The following is a 16,817-nucleotide window of genomic DNA, read 5'->3' as shown; positions in this document are numbered from 1 at the left end:
TGGGAATGGCAAAACGCCACACGCCTGGTTTAAACGAACCCGGAAGTCTAGGTGGCAGCGAGTTTCAACCCGTATAGCTCTATGATCTACATGCGGAAAAAGACGGCGGAACTACAACTCCCGTGAGCCTCCGCGGAAGGGACGGCGAGAGACGTTCCTCTGTGGGGGGAGCCTCCTCCCGTTCCCGCTCCTTTGGGACTGGCGGAGAGGAGCCGGAACCGGAGCGGCCCTCTGCGATGCCCCCTTCGGAGGGCGGGCGCCGGGAGGAAGAGCAGCGCCGGCCGAGGGAGAAGGAAGGCGTCTCCCCGGAGGTGAGGCTGAGCGTCCGGGACGGTGGGGCCGGGGGCGGCCTCAGGCACACTGCCATCATGCTGAGGACTGGGGGCAGAAGAGGGGCTCCAAAGGGATCCCAAGGAGGCAGCAAACGCTGCTTACCTTGTGTTTATGTATGAATAGTAGTATATATAACTATAACTGTGTTATTAAAAGAACATGGAGAAACAGAACGGCTCCCAATTGCAAAGGGCTCAGGCAAGGCTGCCTCCTCTGCCCCGTCTGTTCAACTTGTATGCAGGACACACTGTAAGAAAAGCCGGTTGGGCACAAAAGGAAGAGGGGTGGAAAGAAGAGGAAGGCATATGGTCAGTCTAAGACAGGGCAGATGGCACCATCCTTCTAGCAGAAGACCTCACAGACCCGGAACACCCACCAAGGAAGGAAGCGGCTTAATGTTGAACATCAGGAAACAAAAATAATGGCCACCGAGGACCTTCACAAGTTCAACCTAGACAAGGAAGAAATAGAATCCCTATACTGTACCTGGGATCAAGCACTGATAGAAATGGAGACTGCAGTCAGGACATCAGAAGAAGATTAAGAATGGGGAGAGTGGCTATGAAAGAACTAGAAAAGAGGCTAAAACGCAAAGATATACAACTCAGCACAAGAGTTAGATTGCTACAAGCCATCCTATTCCCTGTTACCCTGGATGGATGTGAGAGCTGGACCCTTAAGAAAGAAGATAGGAAGAAAAGCCATTCATTGGAGAAGAGTGCTGAGGATCCCATGGACATCCAGAAGGACAAAGAAATGGCTCCTAGAGCAGATCAAGCCAGAAACCTCCTTGGAAGCCAAGATGACAAAACTGTTGTACTTCAGACACTTCATGAGAAGGAAGGACTCATTGGAAAAAACAATAATGCCCTGAAAGGTGGAGGGAAGTAGAAAGAGAGGATGGCCACAGGCCAGATGGATGGACTCTCTTAAGGAGGTCACAGGTTTTATGGAGTTGCGGGAATTAAACAGAGCAGTGGAGAACAGGGGAGGGACCTTGGAGATCTCTCATCCGTAGGGTCACCAGGAGTTGAGATTAACTCAGAGGCAGTTAACAACAAATACGTTCACACACACACATATATATAATACATGTGTGTGTATATATATATATATTATGCATTATATTATATATAACTTTATATGTACATATGTGTATGTGTGTGTTGACCTGGTTTTTATTTTTTATATACTTTTATTATCACTTTTCCAAAAATAAAAGACAAACCCATAAAAATACATTCCATTTCCATAGCATTTTAGATTTTAGGTGTTTTAGATTATGAGTGTTTTAACCTCTGTAAGGCCCCATACAGACAGGCCAAAATAAAGCTGCTTCAGGTCACTTTGGAGGTATGCTGTTTAAATGATGCAATCTTAATACTCTTTTAACTGGGCTGTTTTAATTATGTGGGGTGTTTTTATTGGTTGTTTAAAAATTATTTTTACTGATTTTCAAGTCTTTATAGGGTAGGCAAGCATTACAGTGCAACATAAGAACAAATAGAACAATAACCATAGGATGGATGTTACTCAGTAATCGTTAGTTTGCAGGATTTCACGGATGTGATTCATCTTCAGTCAGTTCAGTCTTTGCGTTGAGTTGTAAAATGTGTCCTACCAGAAATTGTTGTGACACTCCAGAGGTTGGAGGAAGTGTGAAGGTTCATTTACAAATTCAATTAAGAGCCTCCAATCTTCATAAAACATTTTCTGTTTTGAATGTCTCTTGCGAAGTCTCATTGTAGTGGAAATTTTTCCCATTAACCATAGGTTCAATACCCTTTCCCAACAGCCTTCAATAGACAGATTCCCATGTTTCCAACATTTGGCTACCTCAAATCTAGCAGCCATAATTTAAAAAGCGATCAGTTTTCTATACTTAAGGACAGCATTTCTACCAATAAGCACCAAGAGTAAAATTGAGGCCGGGCAGAAGTACAGCGTTTGGTATATAATACATGAGATTTGATGTACAAATAGGCGTCAGAACTCCTGTATCTTGGGGCATTCAACCCTCATATGGATATGGGAGCCAGTGGTCCTTGCACCCTCTCCAGTAGCTCAGGGTGCCATGACACCGTGTTCCGCACCACATGGTGCGTGGCATCATGGCACTCTAGCGCTGCACCTGCACAATATCATGCTGAAGGAGTGCCGTATAGCTGCAGCTATCGCACCCTTTCCAGGGTGCAAAAAGGAACTGCTTTTTGTGAATCCTTTTCATGCCCTGGAAAGGCCAGATCAGGACTGCAATGTGTGGTTGCCACAGCCTCAATCTGGCTGAAGAAGGGATGGCTGGAGGTTGCCCCTTCAGGGCTGTTTGCATAGCCCTTTAGTCATCTCTTGATATAGAATCATAGAGTTGGAAGAGACCACAAAGGCCACCCAACCCCCTGCCATGCAGGAAATCTCAATCAAAGCATCCCTGACAGATGGCCATCTAGCCTCTGCTTAAAGACCTCCAAGGAAGGAGACTCCACTACACTCCGAGGAAGGAGTGCATTCCACTGTCAAACAGCCCTAACTGTCAGGAAGTTCCTCCTAATGTTGAGGTGGAATCTCTTTTCCTTCAGCTTGCATCCATTGTTCCGGGTCCTGTTCTCTGGAGCAGCAGAAAACAAGTTTGCTCCCTCCTCAATATGACTTCCTTTCAAATATTTAAACAGGGCTATCATATCACCTCTTAACCTTCTTTTCTGCAGGCTAAACATCCCCAGCTCCCTGAGTCATTCCTCATAGGGCAAGGTTTCCAGACCTTTCACCATTTTAGTTGCCCTCCTCTGGACACGCTCAAGTTTCTCAGTGTCCTTTTTGAATTGTGGTGCCCAGAACTGGACACAATATTCTAGGTGGGGCCTGACCAGAGCAGAATACAGTGGCACTATTACTTCCCTTGATCTAGACACTATACTTTTATTGATGCAGCCTAAAAGTGCATTGGCCTTTTTAGCTGCTGCATCGCACTGTTGACTCATGTTCAACTTGTGGTCTACTTGGACTCCCAGATCCCTTTCACACGTAGTTTCATTCAGCCAGGTGTCCCCCATCCTATATCTGTGCATTTTATTTTTCTGCCCTAAGTGCAATACTTACATATCTCCGTGTTGAATTTCATTTTGTTAGCTTTGGCCCAGCTTTCTAGTCTATTCAGGTCATTTTGAATGTTGATCCTGTCCTCTGGAGTATTAGCTATTCCTCCTAATTTCGTGTCATCTGCAAATTTGATAAGTATGCTCCCAATTCTGTCATCCAAGTCATTGATAAAGATATTGAATAACACTGGGCCCAGGACAGAGCCCTGTGGGACCCCACTGGTCACTTCTTTCCAGGCTGAAAAAGAGCCATTGTTGAGCACCCTTTGGGTTCGGCCAGTCAACCAATTACAGATCCATTTAACAGTTGCCTTGTCTAGCCCACATTTTACAAGCTTGTTTGCAAGAATGTCATGGGAAACCTTGTCAAAGGCCTTACTGAAATCAAGATATACTATATCCACAGCATTCCCTTCATCTACCAAGCTGGTAATTTTATCAAATAAAGAGATCAGATTTGTCTGGCATGACTTGTTTCTCTGAAACCCATGTTGACTTTTTGTGATTATGGCATTGCCTTCTAGATGTTCACAGACTCTCTGTTTAATGATCTGCTCCAGAATCTTTCCTAGTACTGATGTCAGACTAACTGGACGATAATTGTTGGGATCCTCTTTCCTCCCCTTTTTGAAGATGGGGACAACGTTTGCCCTCCTCCAGTCTGCTGGGATCTCTCCTGTTTTCCAGGAGTTTTCAAAGATTATTGCCAATGGCTCCGATATTACATTTGCCAGTTCTTTTAGTACCCTTGGATGTAGTTCATCTGGTCCTGGAGACTTAAATTCATTTAGATTAACAAGGTATTCCTCTACTATCTCTTTACTTATTCTGTACTGAAATTCCGCTAATCTGTCTTCAGCTCCATTATCCTCAGGTTGAGCATCCTTTGCCTTTTCTGAGAAGACTGAGGCAAAGAAGGTGTTGTGTAATTCTGCCTTTTCTCTGTCCCCTGTTAGCATTTTGCCATCTTCTCCACACATCCAAAGCATGACAGCCTCAGTTTAGTCATCTTCACTTCTAGTGAGGCTTCAGCCTTGTTTTGCTCTAAAACGCATTCATTTTTCCCCAAAAGCTACTGTTTACATTGAGTTCTGCTTAACAAAATTATCCATGCGGACTGAATCCATACATTTCACCTCACCTCTGGTTTCGTTTTGAAAGGAAACTAAGGCCCATTTGTGACGCCCTCGTCACGTGCTAGGGCTGCCTTGGGGTGGCGCGCTCACACACCCCTCAACCCTCGCACGTGACGAGGGCCTAACAGTGGTGCCACTCTGTATACATGAGTGCCGCCATTGTTACATAAGTGATGCACGGCGTCTGCACGGGGCTTACGTTATGAGTGCGCCAGTGGCGCACTTGTTACGCCACCATCACAGCTTGAGAAGAACCCACTTTTCGCTGGTTCTTTTTCCACCGGCAGAAAGCCACACGGTTTGGCAGCTGCGGCTTCCCTCCAGTAGAAAAACAGGCACTGACAGGCTGCTGTTTTTCTGCAGTAAAAGTGGAAGGTATTTGGCCTTCCAGATGATTTTTTCTACAACACTGATCATGATGGCTAATGGTAAGGGATTGTGGGTATTGTAATCCAAACTATCTAAAAGGCCAAAAGTTCCACATCTGTACTGTAAATGAAAAATATCCCAGTAGCTTGTACAACTTGCTGACAAAAATCCCATTCTGATACAGTGGTGCCTCGGGTTACGAAATTAATTCGTAACGCGGCCGCTTTCGTAACCCGAAAAGCCTTCGTAAGCCGAATTGCCATAGGCGCTAATGGGGAAAAAGCCGCGATTCCGTGCGAAAAAGCCGAAAAAAGCACCAAAAGTTTTTTCGTAACCCGAAAAAACATTCGTAACCCGAAACAATAATTCCCTATGGGATTTTTTCGTATCCCGAAAATTTCGTAACCTGGGTATTTCGTATCCCGAGGTACCACTGTATTAGTGTCATCTGTCAATACCTTTTTGCAATACTTCAAAGAAGACTCTTTAAAGATTCTGCAGATGCCACCGAACTAATCCTATGGGCACTTTCCTTATTATTATTGATTGTTAGTATTTTTATTTATAGAGGGCCATAGACTTTACACAGCGCTTTACAACGAAAAAGAATTCAAAAGATAAATAACAATCTGCCTACGATGTACAGTCTATGTCCTATACCAAAGAAACCTTACTAATGTTGTTTTTTTCCCTCCTAGATATCCCATGCTGTCCCGCCATGTACAGAGGCTGGGCAGAGAGAAGATTTTCCATTGGAATCTTGCTCAAAGCCTCCTCCAGAATAGTCAATCTTTTCAGTGCATAAAGAGGACTAAGCATTATTCTTGGGCTTTTTATCCATACGTAAACGCTCAGGATTGCTTTATAAGCTGGAGACTTCCTCTGTTTTGGAACTGGCAATTCTCCAACTTTGTGCAGAGTTGTTCCATTCATTTGTGTACTACAAAGATGAAATCTGAGGAAGAGGAGCCATCTTTAAAACGGAGAAAATATAGTGAGGATCAGGACATTATTTGCAGTCCTAGTGAAATATTGAATACCTGTTCTTCGAATGAAGCACCACCATCTCCTCAACTTAGTGAAGAAAGCACACAAAAATCAAGAGGTACTGGGACATTTTAATGCCTTAATAATTTGTTCTTAATGTTAACTTTGTGTGAGTGTTTGCACATGTGTTTGTTACTTAGGGAAGAGAGAACCAGTATGGTGAATAATACTTCAAACAGGGCATTGAACAAGATGGCCTACAAGCCCTTTTCCAGTTCTGTGATTTATGATTTAGACTTGGGAGCCCTCGGATCATCAGTTTTGAAGCATACTTGGTATCTTTGGGCTAGTGAACATCTCTTCAGCCTAATCTAGCTCACAGCATTGTTGTGACAATAAAATCAGAAGACACTGTGTACCTGGGTTCCTTGGAAGAAGGTTAGAATTTTAAAATGGTAAATATTTTTCCTATATTTCCACCTGTTTGCCAGCAATGCTAAATTTCACCAATATACCATACTTATTTAGTTTACTCACATGAACATATTGTTCACAAGAGCACACCTTACCTTCATCTTGTTTACATACATTGTGCTAGATTTCTAAATGTTCTTTGCACTGATAGTAGAACCCAAAAGAACCAATTTCATCCTATCACTGCAATGGGACACTCTCCCAATCTCTCCCTACCACACAAGCTTTGCTTTTGGGGCTCTTGCCTAATCCTGTAGAGCAGATATTGAAGTTTGTGGTGGTTGCCTGGGGAAAGGGAATCTTTCTCTTCCAACGTATGCTAATAGGTTTCTTCTGTCACGGTATGGACTCAATTAGTTTCTGATCCTTTTGTTTTCCCCTATAGAATCCAGGCTAATAGAATCATATGTATGGATATTCCAGGGTATCCTATCTCTTTTGCTTTTGTGCAATAAAGTAGCTGTCTTTTCTGTGAGGAACTAAACTGTGAGGCACTTGTGGGAGTTATGATGCAGGTAATTTTTGGGTAATGCTGTTGTGAATGAACAGTTCATGTATCTGAAGAAGTAGGCTCAAGTCTACATAAGCTCATGCTACCAACTGCTATCTTTTTGTTAGTCTCATCTACTACAAGATCCCTTTACATAGAGTTCATGTATCAAAATGCTTCCTCCTTTGTAAAAAGAAGCAAATGGTTCTGCATAATTATTAGACATCCTGGTTAATAAGATACCTGTTGTTTCTGCTAGTTTGTTTATTTTAAAGCACGTATACCTTGTCTTTAAAAAAAAATACTTTTCCAGTTGGGCTTATCATGGGAGAGAAAAATGCAGTGAAGCAAACAGGAAAACTTAATTAAATGTTAACTTGGGATTTCCTAGCTGTGACTAGAGAATAAGATTATACTTAGAACTTGGAAACATGGTTGAACTATAGCTCCTAGAGTCTCCCAGCATGGCCACAGGGGTTCTGGAAATTGTAGTCCACCAAAGGAACTTGCCTAAGCTTTGTTGCCACTGCTAGGAAGCTTCTCTCTCTCTCTCTCTCTCTCTCTCTCTCTCTCTCTCTCTCTCTCTCGTCAGCACTGGAGAAGAGCTCTTGGTGCAAACTGAGCAGGTTCCTACTTATTTCCTACATACTCACACAGATAAATAATTATTTAAAAGCCAGGAATATTAATGCAAGAAAGAAAGAAAACCCCCATTTGTTGTGTTTTATCAGATTTGATCAAACGACACTGGGAATACTTCTATCAGCAAAGTGAAAAAATGAAGATCATCGAAGAGGAGACGCAAGTCAATCAGGATAATAAATACCCATGGGAAAAGTTTGATTTTACTGTGATGTCATACAACATCCTTTCCCAGGACTTGTTAGAAGACAACTCGCATCTGTATAAACACTGCCAAGGGCACATACTCACTTGGAACTATCGGTTTCCCAACATACTTGCAGAGATCAAACAGCTTGATGCAGATGTAAGTGGAAAGCCCCCAGCTATCAATATGAAAGCAGTACATGTGTAGCAGGATATAACTTTTTCAGACTGTAAGTTGCACATTACATTTTTAAAGTGTAATGACATATACATGATGCCATCTATTTCTCTTTGTTTAATCATTTCTCAAAACACACAATTTATACATAGACTTTGACTTTTCCCCTTAAAGCTTTAATCCCATGTGTTTTACTTGGAGATGGATTTCTTTGAATTCAGTGTAATATAAGCAATAGAATAAACTGAATACAGCAGGTTGGATCCAGAGGTGTCATTCCACTGACAGAACTGGGAGGGGGATTCCCCCTCCCACTGTAATCCTTTACATGGGGAGACCTCTGGAGCAGGTTTTTACAGCACAGATGGCTGCATAGAGGAGAAAAGAGAAAGATCCATCACATTGACAGACACTGTGTAGGATTTAGAGTCTTGGGCATTAAGTTCAAGAAAACGTGCATAAAATTTATGCTTAAAGGTAATTAAGTCTTATTGATTTCACTGGGAGATATAAGCAGCCACTTAGAAAGACTTTATTGAAATTAATTAAGAGTTGAAAATGTTGTGTGCATTAATTTATCTGCATAATATATAAGTGTAATGTTGCCTGATTTGCAATACTTTTCTGTTGTAGCATTATGTTTCCTTTGTAACAATGTTGTTCAAAGTCACAAATCAGTTTCTTTCCAAAATTGTTAGTGTAGTAATTTTAAGAGGCATTCAGATGCTACGGGGGTTGATCTGGTGTTTCCATTTCCTGTCTCATTCCACAGGTACTTTGTTTACAAGAGGTACAAGAAAACCAATATGGAACACAGATCAAGCCAAGTTTGGAAGCCTTAGGTATAACACGTTTGTTATATATGTCATTGTTTAGATTGCTTAGAATAAATGTTAGCCCAAACAGAGGATCTGACTAAATGTGTATGTATTTATCGAGGATGTACTGACTCATTTGATTATATCAAGTGGAGTTTATAGACAAGACCTTCCCAGTTTACCTTGCCTTGCCTTTGCTGCTTTTAGCCATTTACCCCCAATTCTAGTATAACTGATGTTTTTGTCCAGGATAGCAAACATAATAGGATCCTGAAGCACTTTAATGATTTGTACTTTGTCAGAAACAATTTCATCAGGTGCAGAATAGCCTCCCAGTGATTATTCCTTCGTTTTAAGGGCTCTGTGCTTAAGCAACTCCTTTGATAACGACTTGCCTATGGTATTATGGTTCCTGACTTCCAGATGACTTCTACATGGAGTCTGATGGAAATGCATCTGCAAAATAAAACTAAATAAAATGTAGAATTAAAGGATGCATTCTTAAAACTACCTTTGAAATAAGTAACAGGTTATTTATTATCTGTTATCAATATATTTTGTCCTTTTAAAATAAGATCCCCAAATGTTTTGCAGAAGAGCAGTATAAATATGGGGTTTTTTTTGGGGGGGGTGGGCTATGTGGCCCTGTTCTAGAAGATTTTCTTCCTGACATTTCGCCAGCATCTGTGGCTGGCATCTTCAGAGAATGCTTGTCTGGAAAAAGTGGGTCTATGTATACTGTGTGAGACCCACTTTTTCCAGGCAAACATTCTCTGAAGATGCCAGCCACAGATGCTGGCGAAACGTCAGGAAGAAAATCTTCTAGAACAGGGCCACATAACCCAAAAAAACATGGATGCCGGCCATGAAAGCCTTCAACTTCATGCAGTATAAATAGGTAACTAAATAAGTTGGTGGTGCACACATACAGAAACAGAACTTGATCTTCCAGCCTATTTCATTGGGAGATTGTTAAAATAAATACATCATTGTAAATTAATTTAATATGTCGTAAATGGTTATAAAGTTTGAAAATGAAATGCTGCCAGTCCATTTTGAATTTTTCAGTTGTACTGTATTTTTCCATTGCAAAAGTTGTTGTTCTCATAATTGCAAAATGAAAAACAACATGAAATGCTACCCATCCCCATTTCCTTATTCTCCTTTTTGCAGGCTATCATTGTGAATACAAAATGAGAACTGGCAGAAAACCAGATGGCTGCGCCACTTGCTTCAAGACCTCCAAGTTCAAGCTCCTCTCATCAAATCCTGTAGAATTCTTCCGCCACAACATCCCACTCTTAGACAGAGATAACGTGGGCCTGGTTTTGCTCTTGCAGCCTCGGTTTTATTGCAAGACCACCACTGCCATTTGTGTGGCCAACACACATCTCCTCTATAATCCAAGACGTGGGGACATAAAGCTCACCCAACTAGCCATGCTACTGGCAGAAATTACCAATGTAGCCATTCGAGAAGACGGGCATTTCTGTCCCCTTGTCATCTGTGGTGACTTCAATTCCGTCCCTCACTCTCCACTGTACAATTTCCTAAGGGAAGGAAAGCTGAATTATGAAGGACTGGCTATAGGGAAAGTAGGTACCCCTATATAAAGCTGGAGTTTAAAAAAAAAATTGGTGCCCAGTGCACCTGGCATACAATACTATTAATCACTGGTCCAACACCAGTGGAGTATATGACAGGAACCTTCAGAATTATGTTTGGGAGAATCCTGGAGTTCCTTGGAAGCTTTTTTTTAGGTTCTGTTATGAGTTGATTGGTAGTGTCAGATGGCCTCCCCTGGAAGGAATTGACCATAGCTGTTCCCCTTCTGCAATGTGGAGTATGCTTCATAACTATAGGGTATTAGCAAGGCCATGTGGCCTGCGTCTGTTACATTTATATCCCAGAACCTCCCTCATTTGTGCAAAGCCTCTACATCAAAGGCTCAGGAGTTTCACAGTAGACAAGACAAGGTGGTAACTGTTCATTTAGAGGGAAAAAATGTGAAAGCCAAAGGTGTAGTGGGTAGAATGTTGGATAAAGGAGACCACAGTTCATATTTAAGCCTATGGATGCCATCCTGAGCTTAATGAGAGAATGGTGTGATAGGATGCAGTGATAAAATGAGATGCAAGGAGTTGTCCAATGCTAGAAGATTAGCTGCAGCAACAAAAAAAGAGAACAAAAGTTGGTGCCATCCTTAGGATTTGCCTCATTGTATTGCAACATGCTGGGGAGGGCATTCCATCCTTTGAAAGAGCATATAAGGGGCCTTATGGGGTAGCCCACCACAAATAAACACAGCAACTATATGCCAGTGCTGTCCGTGTATTCAACCACCATGTAGAGAAGCTCTTTTTGTATACAGATGTATATGCTTATAGCAGATGTAGGAACTTGATCCCCCAGAGGTTGCAGGGCTGCAGTTCCTACCATCTTTCACCATTAGCTATGCTGACTAGGACTCCTGGGAGTTGCAATTCAACATGATCTTGAGGACCACACAATTCCAAGATCTGGACAACAGGCTTTCTTCATAAAGGGAGACCTTGGTCCAGTCAGAATCCCCACTCATGTGATGAAACTCAACACACACATATATCAGGGCCCTTTATATATTGGGGTGTGTGGCTGCTGCAAATCTGAGGGGGGCACTAGCCTGAACAGCCCCACAATCTCTATTATGTTATTGTAGTATCAGGGGTATCTATTTGGAAACTCTACTCAAATGCTTTTGAACAGGCTATCTCATGGTTCCCATGGGTTTCTAGGAGTGCAATTCTCAAAAACAACCCATGTGTCCCCCTGTGCAGCTTTTTTTAAAACATGGAAATGCGGTTTAATTTGGTAAAGCGCCACTAAAATTCAGTAACATACCATCAATTTCAGCAGGTACAAAAACAGCTGGGATGGCCACATGTTGATCACACCTGGATTTTAAAAAAAATTGGTCATTTCTCTCACCAGAGATCCCAAAACCAAGTGATTATGGGATATAAGTTCTTTAATTGAAAATTAAATAGTAGAAGTAAAACAATTGGGTTGCTATAGGGCTTATGTCCAAAAAGTACTCTTGGCATTTATAAATAATACATTTGAGAATAATACATATTTTCCCAACCCAAAATTGACTCCAAGGAGCTAGTTTTTTTACCTTAAATGCTGTTGAGCATCTGAAATGGTGGGGGTTTGTGTCATTGTTCTGGTAATGAAAAATGGTTTACAGTTGCTCAACACCTCACTTCCAGAAACTGCTTTTGGCCCACCAAAGCATTAGAGGAATCAAAAATGTCCTTCCAGCCATTTCAGCATATTGCTGTCAGCCTAAATAGATAGTCTTAAGATGAAAATCAACATGGATCCCCTTCTCAGAATGTAAGAGTGAAACTTGATTGTAAAAAGCTATATAAGCCATCAAGAAATATGTTGTTGTTTGGCTTTGTTGTTTTTTTTTAAAGGTATCTGGCCAAGAAAGGTCTCCAAGAGGTAATAGGATACTTACTATCCCTATTTGGCCTCGAAGCCTTGGCATTTCTCAGGATTGTGTGTATGAAGAGCAGGAGAAGCAACGGGAAAAGGAAAAAGGTAAATTTCTGTGCTGATACATGCTGATAGCTGACCATATAATTGTATTTGCTAATAGAAGCTCATACCTAAAAATAAAAAAGGTATTGGGAACACATGTAGATGTTTGTAGGACTGGTGTGAGTTCAGTAGAACCAACAGAAAATATGGTTCACTGTTGTTGTGGCCAAGCAGCTGCAGATCAACTCATGGCCAGGTTTGAGGTTGAGTAGATAATCAACAGCTGTGGGGCTTTCACAGCAGGGTGAAGGGGGCCTTGGTTGTGGAGAGCACATCCTTAGCATATAGAACAAGGCTGGGCAACTTCAGTCTCTGCATCCAAATGCAGCCTTTTTAGGGGTTCCAGTCCACTCCACACCTTCCCCAGATGTTACATCCCTTCACCATCACACTATCATTTAGTAGTTTTTCAACTTTTAAAATGTTTTTCTAAAAGGTTGAAATGACTCACAACGTGTAGTTATTGGCAGTAAGAGCTTTAAGTTCTCAGACTCCTCTTTTTTGTTTTGAGGCCCTTGAGAATGGAATTCACCTCTTAGACTAAAAACAGTGCCACACTACTGATGCAGAACAAGAGTGCTTAAAGTGTTGCTCTATAGATGTTGCTGAACTGCAGCTCCCAGCATACCTTACTATTAGCTGTTCTGGCAAGGATGGATGGGAGTTGTAGTTCAGTAACATCTGGAGGGCTGCACTTTGCCCATTCTTAATGTAGACCCAATTCCTGGCATATTTAGGTTTTTTGGTTTGGGGTTTTTTTTTTGTTTTTTTTTTTTTTTTTTTTTTTTTTGTTACTGTTTTTAAGTTTGACAACAAGTGATGTGAAAGATCTCCACCTGAGACCCTAGATATTTCCTGTCATTCACTGTAGACAATGTTCCAAAACACACTGCAGAAATAATCAAGTTTGAGAGCACTTTAGCTGCTGTGACTCAATGCTAGGGAATTCCAGGACATGGAGTTTAGTGAGACATTTAGACTTCTCTGTCAGAGAGGTCTTGTGCCACAATAAACTACCCAGGATTCCCTAGCACTGAGCCAGGGCAGTTGAAGCAATCTCAAACTAGATTATTTCTGCAGTGTGTTTTGGACCAATACTTGAAAAGATTGACAAATAGTGATCTATTATAAGACAGTTTCCTATAATACTGTGCTTTTCTCTCTCTTTTTTTTTAAGAGAAAGAAGAGATTGAAGAAGAAATTGCAAAAAATTCAGAGGAGGTCATAGTTGTAGCAAAAAGGTAATTTTTGATAATTGTTTATTTGCTGTCTTATCAGCAGATTTCAGTCCATGAAAACTTGGGTTTTGTTGGAGGAAAAATTCAGAAATAATTTTGTTCTATAACTAAATGCCATACACGTTCTTGTATGAAACAAGCATGAATTACAGTATATAATGTAATTTGACATGTGGGTGTAATTAAGCTACACCATAGTTTAGTCTTTACATAGAGAGGCTTTACATGGTCGACCATGGATGAAATTACCGTAATTAGAGTTTGTCCTAGTTCGGGCATAATATACTTCTGATTTCCTTCTCACTATGCTAGGGGTGGAGAAAGTAGGAAGAGCATTCAAATTCTAGCTTTGTCCATAAAAATGCTAAACTGCGACTTAGTGGTAGGTGCAAACCCCACACTAGTTTAACCAGAATATATCGTATCTACTTGACTATCATTTGACCTCATGTATACGTCGAGGGCAGGTTTTGGGGTCAAAATTATGGATTTTAATATGACCCTTGGGTAAGTTGAGGGTAAAACTTAGAGGAATGTAACAAAGGATATAAAGGGTGAAGCAAAGGTAAACTATGTCAAAGAACTTACAAAATTCCAGCAGGCATAAGCATTTGTGCTCACACTAAAGGCTGAGTAGATGAGAGAGTGCTCAGTGCTTCCAGTACAGATTACACTTTCACTAGGGAATGGTTCCTTTTTTAATAACAGTTAAAGTGCAATACTTACATTGACCTGTGGAAAAGTCAACTTGGAGGGGGGGAGTTTGGGGTCAATTTTTTGTCTAAAATTTCTAGATAGATAGATAGATAGATGCAGTAATTGAATGTATAATCACACTGAAACTTGTATGAAAAAGAAGAAATTCTTGTTTTGATGACAAATTCTCCTTTAATCACTTCTGGCTCATGCACATTAGAATCTCCTTTGTAGTCATACTGTTCTCAACTTTGAATGTTGTATTTATATATAGATAGAACAGCACAGCAATGGACAGAATTATCTGGAAATGTATCAACCTTCAGAAACTCCAGTACTGTATACCTCATTTGTAATCTTGTGTTGCAGCAGAGACTGATACTCTTGAAACACTATGCCCCAATTTAGATTACCCACGGACTTGCACCACAGTTTCCAGTTGTCTTCAGTCTACTCTCATTATTTTCCTGAAAGTGGAATTCCAGAAGTAACAACTTGCCACTCCAGAAGCGCAGTCACTGTGGATTACATCTTCTATTCTGCAACAAAAGACAGCAGAACTAAGGAATCAGGTGATTGAATTTGTAACAAACATCTGCCTGTTTCTCTTCATTCTGTTGCAGTCAACAAGATGAGTACCAATAATCCACCACAGTGGAGCTGCTTGGAAAATAGAAAAAGAGCCAGACACCAACTCTGCCTTGATTTTCCATATTGATTGTACAAACAGCTAATTCCACTCTAGCTGTCATGCTAATTGTAACATGCCTTAACACTCAGCTAATGGATTGTTGCCACTACAAGCCACACATATTTGCAGCCTGATCTGACCAGTGTTCCTTGCTTGATAGCCTTTATTATGTGAACTGACTCAGCTCCCTGCATGTTTGTGTTCTAGGGTTGCAGATGGATTAAAAAATAAATGAACCTGACCTACTCTTACGCATTTAACATAAGCTGGATCCATGGTAATGAGCCAGTGAAGTTGTTCATTGCACAGAGATTACTCCTGTTACTTTCTGTGGTTCAGGCTGTTGTTATACATGGCAATGCAAGGACCTGTAAGAAAACAATATTTCCTGTCCGGTTCAGTTATATTCTGATCTGTTTCTTCCTTTGGAGGAGGGAAAGCATTGTGAAGCCTAAGTGCTCAATTTGTTACAGTTTAAGTGATCTGGTTGCTTCAAATAAAAGATGTCTGGGCTGCACTCTTTTGAAAATTAAAATTAAACCATTCAATCTGGCAATAGTAATTCTTCCAAAAGGCTCCAGGTGGTGCTAGAATGTTACTAATTGTCTTCAAGCAGATCTCCATTCAGGCAGGAGGGAAAATATGTCACTCTAGCAGGTATTCTTACACAAAGTTGTTAAAATTTAAACCTGTCAGTCCTGTAAGAATTGTAGGACCTACTTTGATATGGAAAGCTGCAAATCTCAGAATTCAGCAATCAAGTCTGCAGCTCAAAATGGACTGAGATATGCATGTATTAATGAAAGGTGTGCCCAGAGATGTGCATCTCAGGAATGTTCACAAAAATGTCCTACATTAAAGGAGGGAAAGGCCCATAATTCCTCACTATTGGCTAACATAGCTGGGGTTGATGGGAATTATGAGCCAAAAAGCATCTTGGAGAGCCACAGCTGCACATCTCTGGCCTATGTAGCGCACCAGTATTGTCCACAATATTGTATGTTGCACGCACGCACACACCTGAAAGCCTTTTCTATCTCTTACAGGAGCTGGATATGTTTTTGATGGAGGTCTGACTCTCCTTGGTCGATTGTCTCTGGTATCTGAGCAAGATCTGTGGGCAGTCAATGGACTTCCCAACAAGACCAACTCTTCTGATCACCTCCCACTCCTAGCTATGTTCAGACTGGAAGAATAACACCCAAGTCAATAGGACTGGTCATTTTTATCCTCTCACCACACACATTCAAAACAACTGGAGAGAGCATGCCTGCTGTGTGGGTTTTTAAAAATATGTATTTTGTAAATTATCACCATCATTCAGATATGGAAACAAATTGTACTTTTACATTGGAATCCCTTTTTTAAAGAAAATAACAGAAAGTATTTGTGCTGTATTTTTTTAATAAATACATTTTTTTTCCTGCAGAAGTGATATACATTGTTTTTTAAAATAATCCATGATCAATTTTATTTGACTTCTTAGCATTATAGATAATCTTTCAATATATTGGGAACATATTGAGGTCAGAATGGCTATTTGGTTATTTTCCCATATTCCTCCAAAGAGATTAGTAGTAATATATCTTCACAACATTTCATGGCCTCAGAAGCCCAGTGAAATGTGTTAAGACTGGCCCTTTTAACTTCAGCATGCACTTGAACTCATGTGTTCTAACATCTTAACTTGGCAGTGTTTTGCATTGTACTCCCCAGATGTCTTAGTGCTCCATCTATCTTTGGCATTGGGCAGCTTTGTATTCAAGCACTGTAAGGGCAAGTGGGAATTGAGTGTGGTGAAAATGTTTATCCTTATTAATTACATTTATATCCCACCTTTTCTCCAGTATGCTCAAGGTGATTGCTCCTCTTGCCATCCCAGAATGATGATTCATG

The 16,817-nt window shown here is 40.8% G+C and overlaps 1 protein-coding gene across 5 annotated transcripts; it reads left to right on the top strand.

The window, feature by feature from the left end:
- Positions 1 to 133: 133 nt before the first annotated feature.
- Positions 134 to 16,349, top strand: ANGEL2 (angel homolog 2). Of its 5 annotated transcripts, none has more exons than XM_042446046.1 (9): positions 139 to 311; positions 5,632 to 6,038; positions 7,616 to 7,872; positions 8,663 to 8,732; positions 9,882 to 10,303; positions 12,170 to 12,296; positions 13,474 to 13,537; positions 14,639 to 14,802; positions 15,968 to 16,349. In XM_042446046.1, the coding sequence occupies exons 2-9, from the start codon at positions 5,639 to 5,641 to the stop codon at positions 16,117 to 16,119; spliced, it is 1,656 nt and encodes a 551-aa protein (XP_042301980.1). In that variant the 5' UTR covers positions 139 to 311; positions 5,632 to 5,638; the 3' UTR covers positions 16,120 to 16,349. The 5 variants fall into 5 exon arrangements, with proteins under 5 accessions (XP_042301979.1, XP_042301980.1, XP_042301978.1 ...); XM_042446044.1 differs by lacking the exon at positions 139 to 311 and adding an exon at positions 4,204 to 4,228; XM_042446049.1 differs by lacking the exon at positions 139 to 311 and adding an exon at positions 6,121 to 6,358 and having other exon boundaries at positions 5,897 to 6,038.
- The last annotated feature ends 468 nt before the right edge of the window (positions 16,350 to 16,817 follow it).

The sequence above is a fragment of the Sceloporus undulatus genome, chromosome 1 (genome assembly GCF_019175285.1).
Source record: "Sceloporus undulatus isolate JIND9_A2432 ecotype Alabama chromosome 1, SceUnd_v1.1, whole genome shotgun sequence".
NCBI classification, from domain to species: domain Eukaryota; kingdom Metazoa; phylum Chordata; class Lepidosauria; order Squamata; family Phrynosomatidae; genus Sceloporus; species Sceloporus undulatus.
This window is presented reverse-complemented; position numbering and strand designations above follow the sequence as displayed.

Coding starts and splice junctions, on each gene's coding strand:
- ANGEL2 (XM_042446046.1), top strand. CDS start 5,639: ATGCTGTCCCGCCATGTACAGAGGCTGGGCAGAGAGAAGATTTTCCAT. Junction 10,304..12,169: donor AAGGACTGGCTATAGGGAAA/GTAGGTACCCCT, acceptor TTTTTTTTAAAG/GTATCTGGCCAAGAAAGGTC. Junction 14,803..15,967: donor CAGCAGAACTAAGGAATCAG/GTGATTGAATTT, acceptor TATCTCTTACAG/GAGCTGGATATGTTTTTGAT.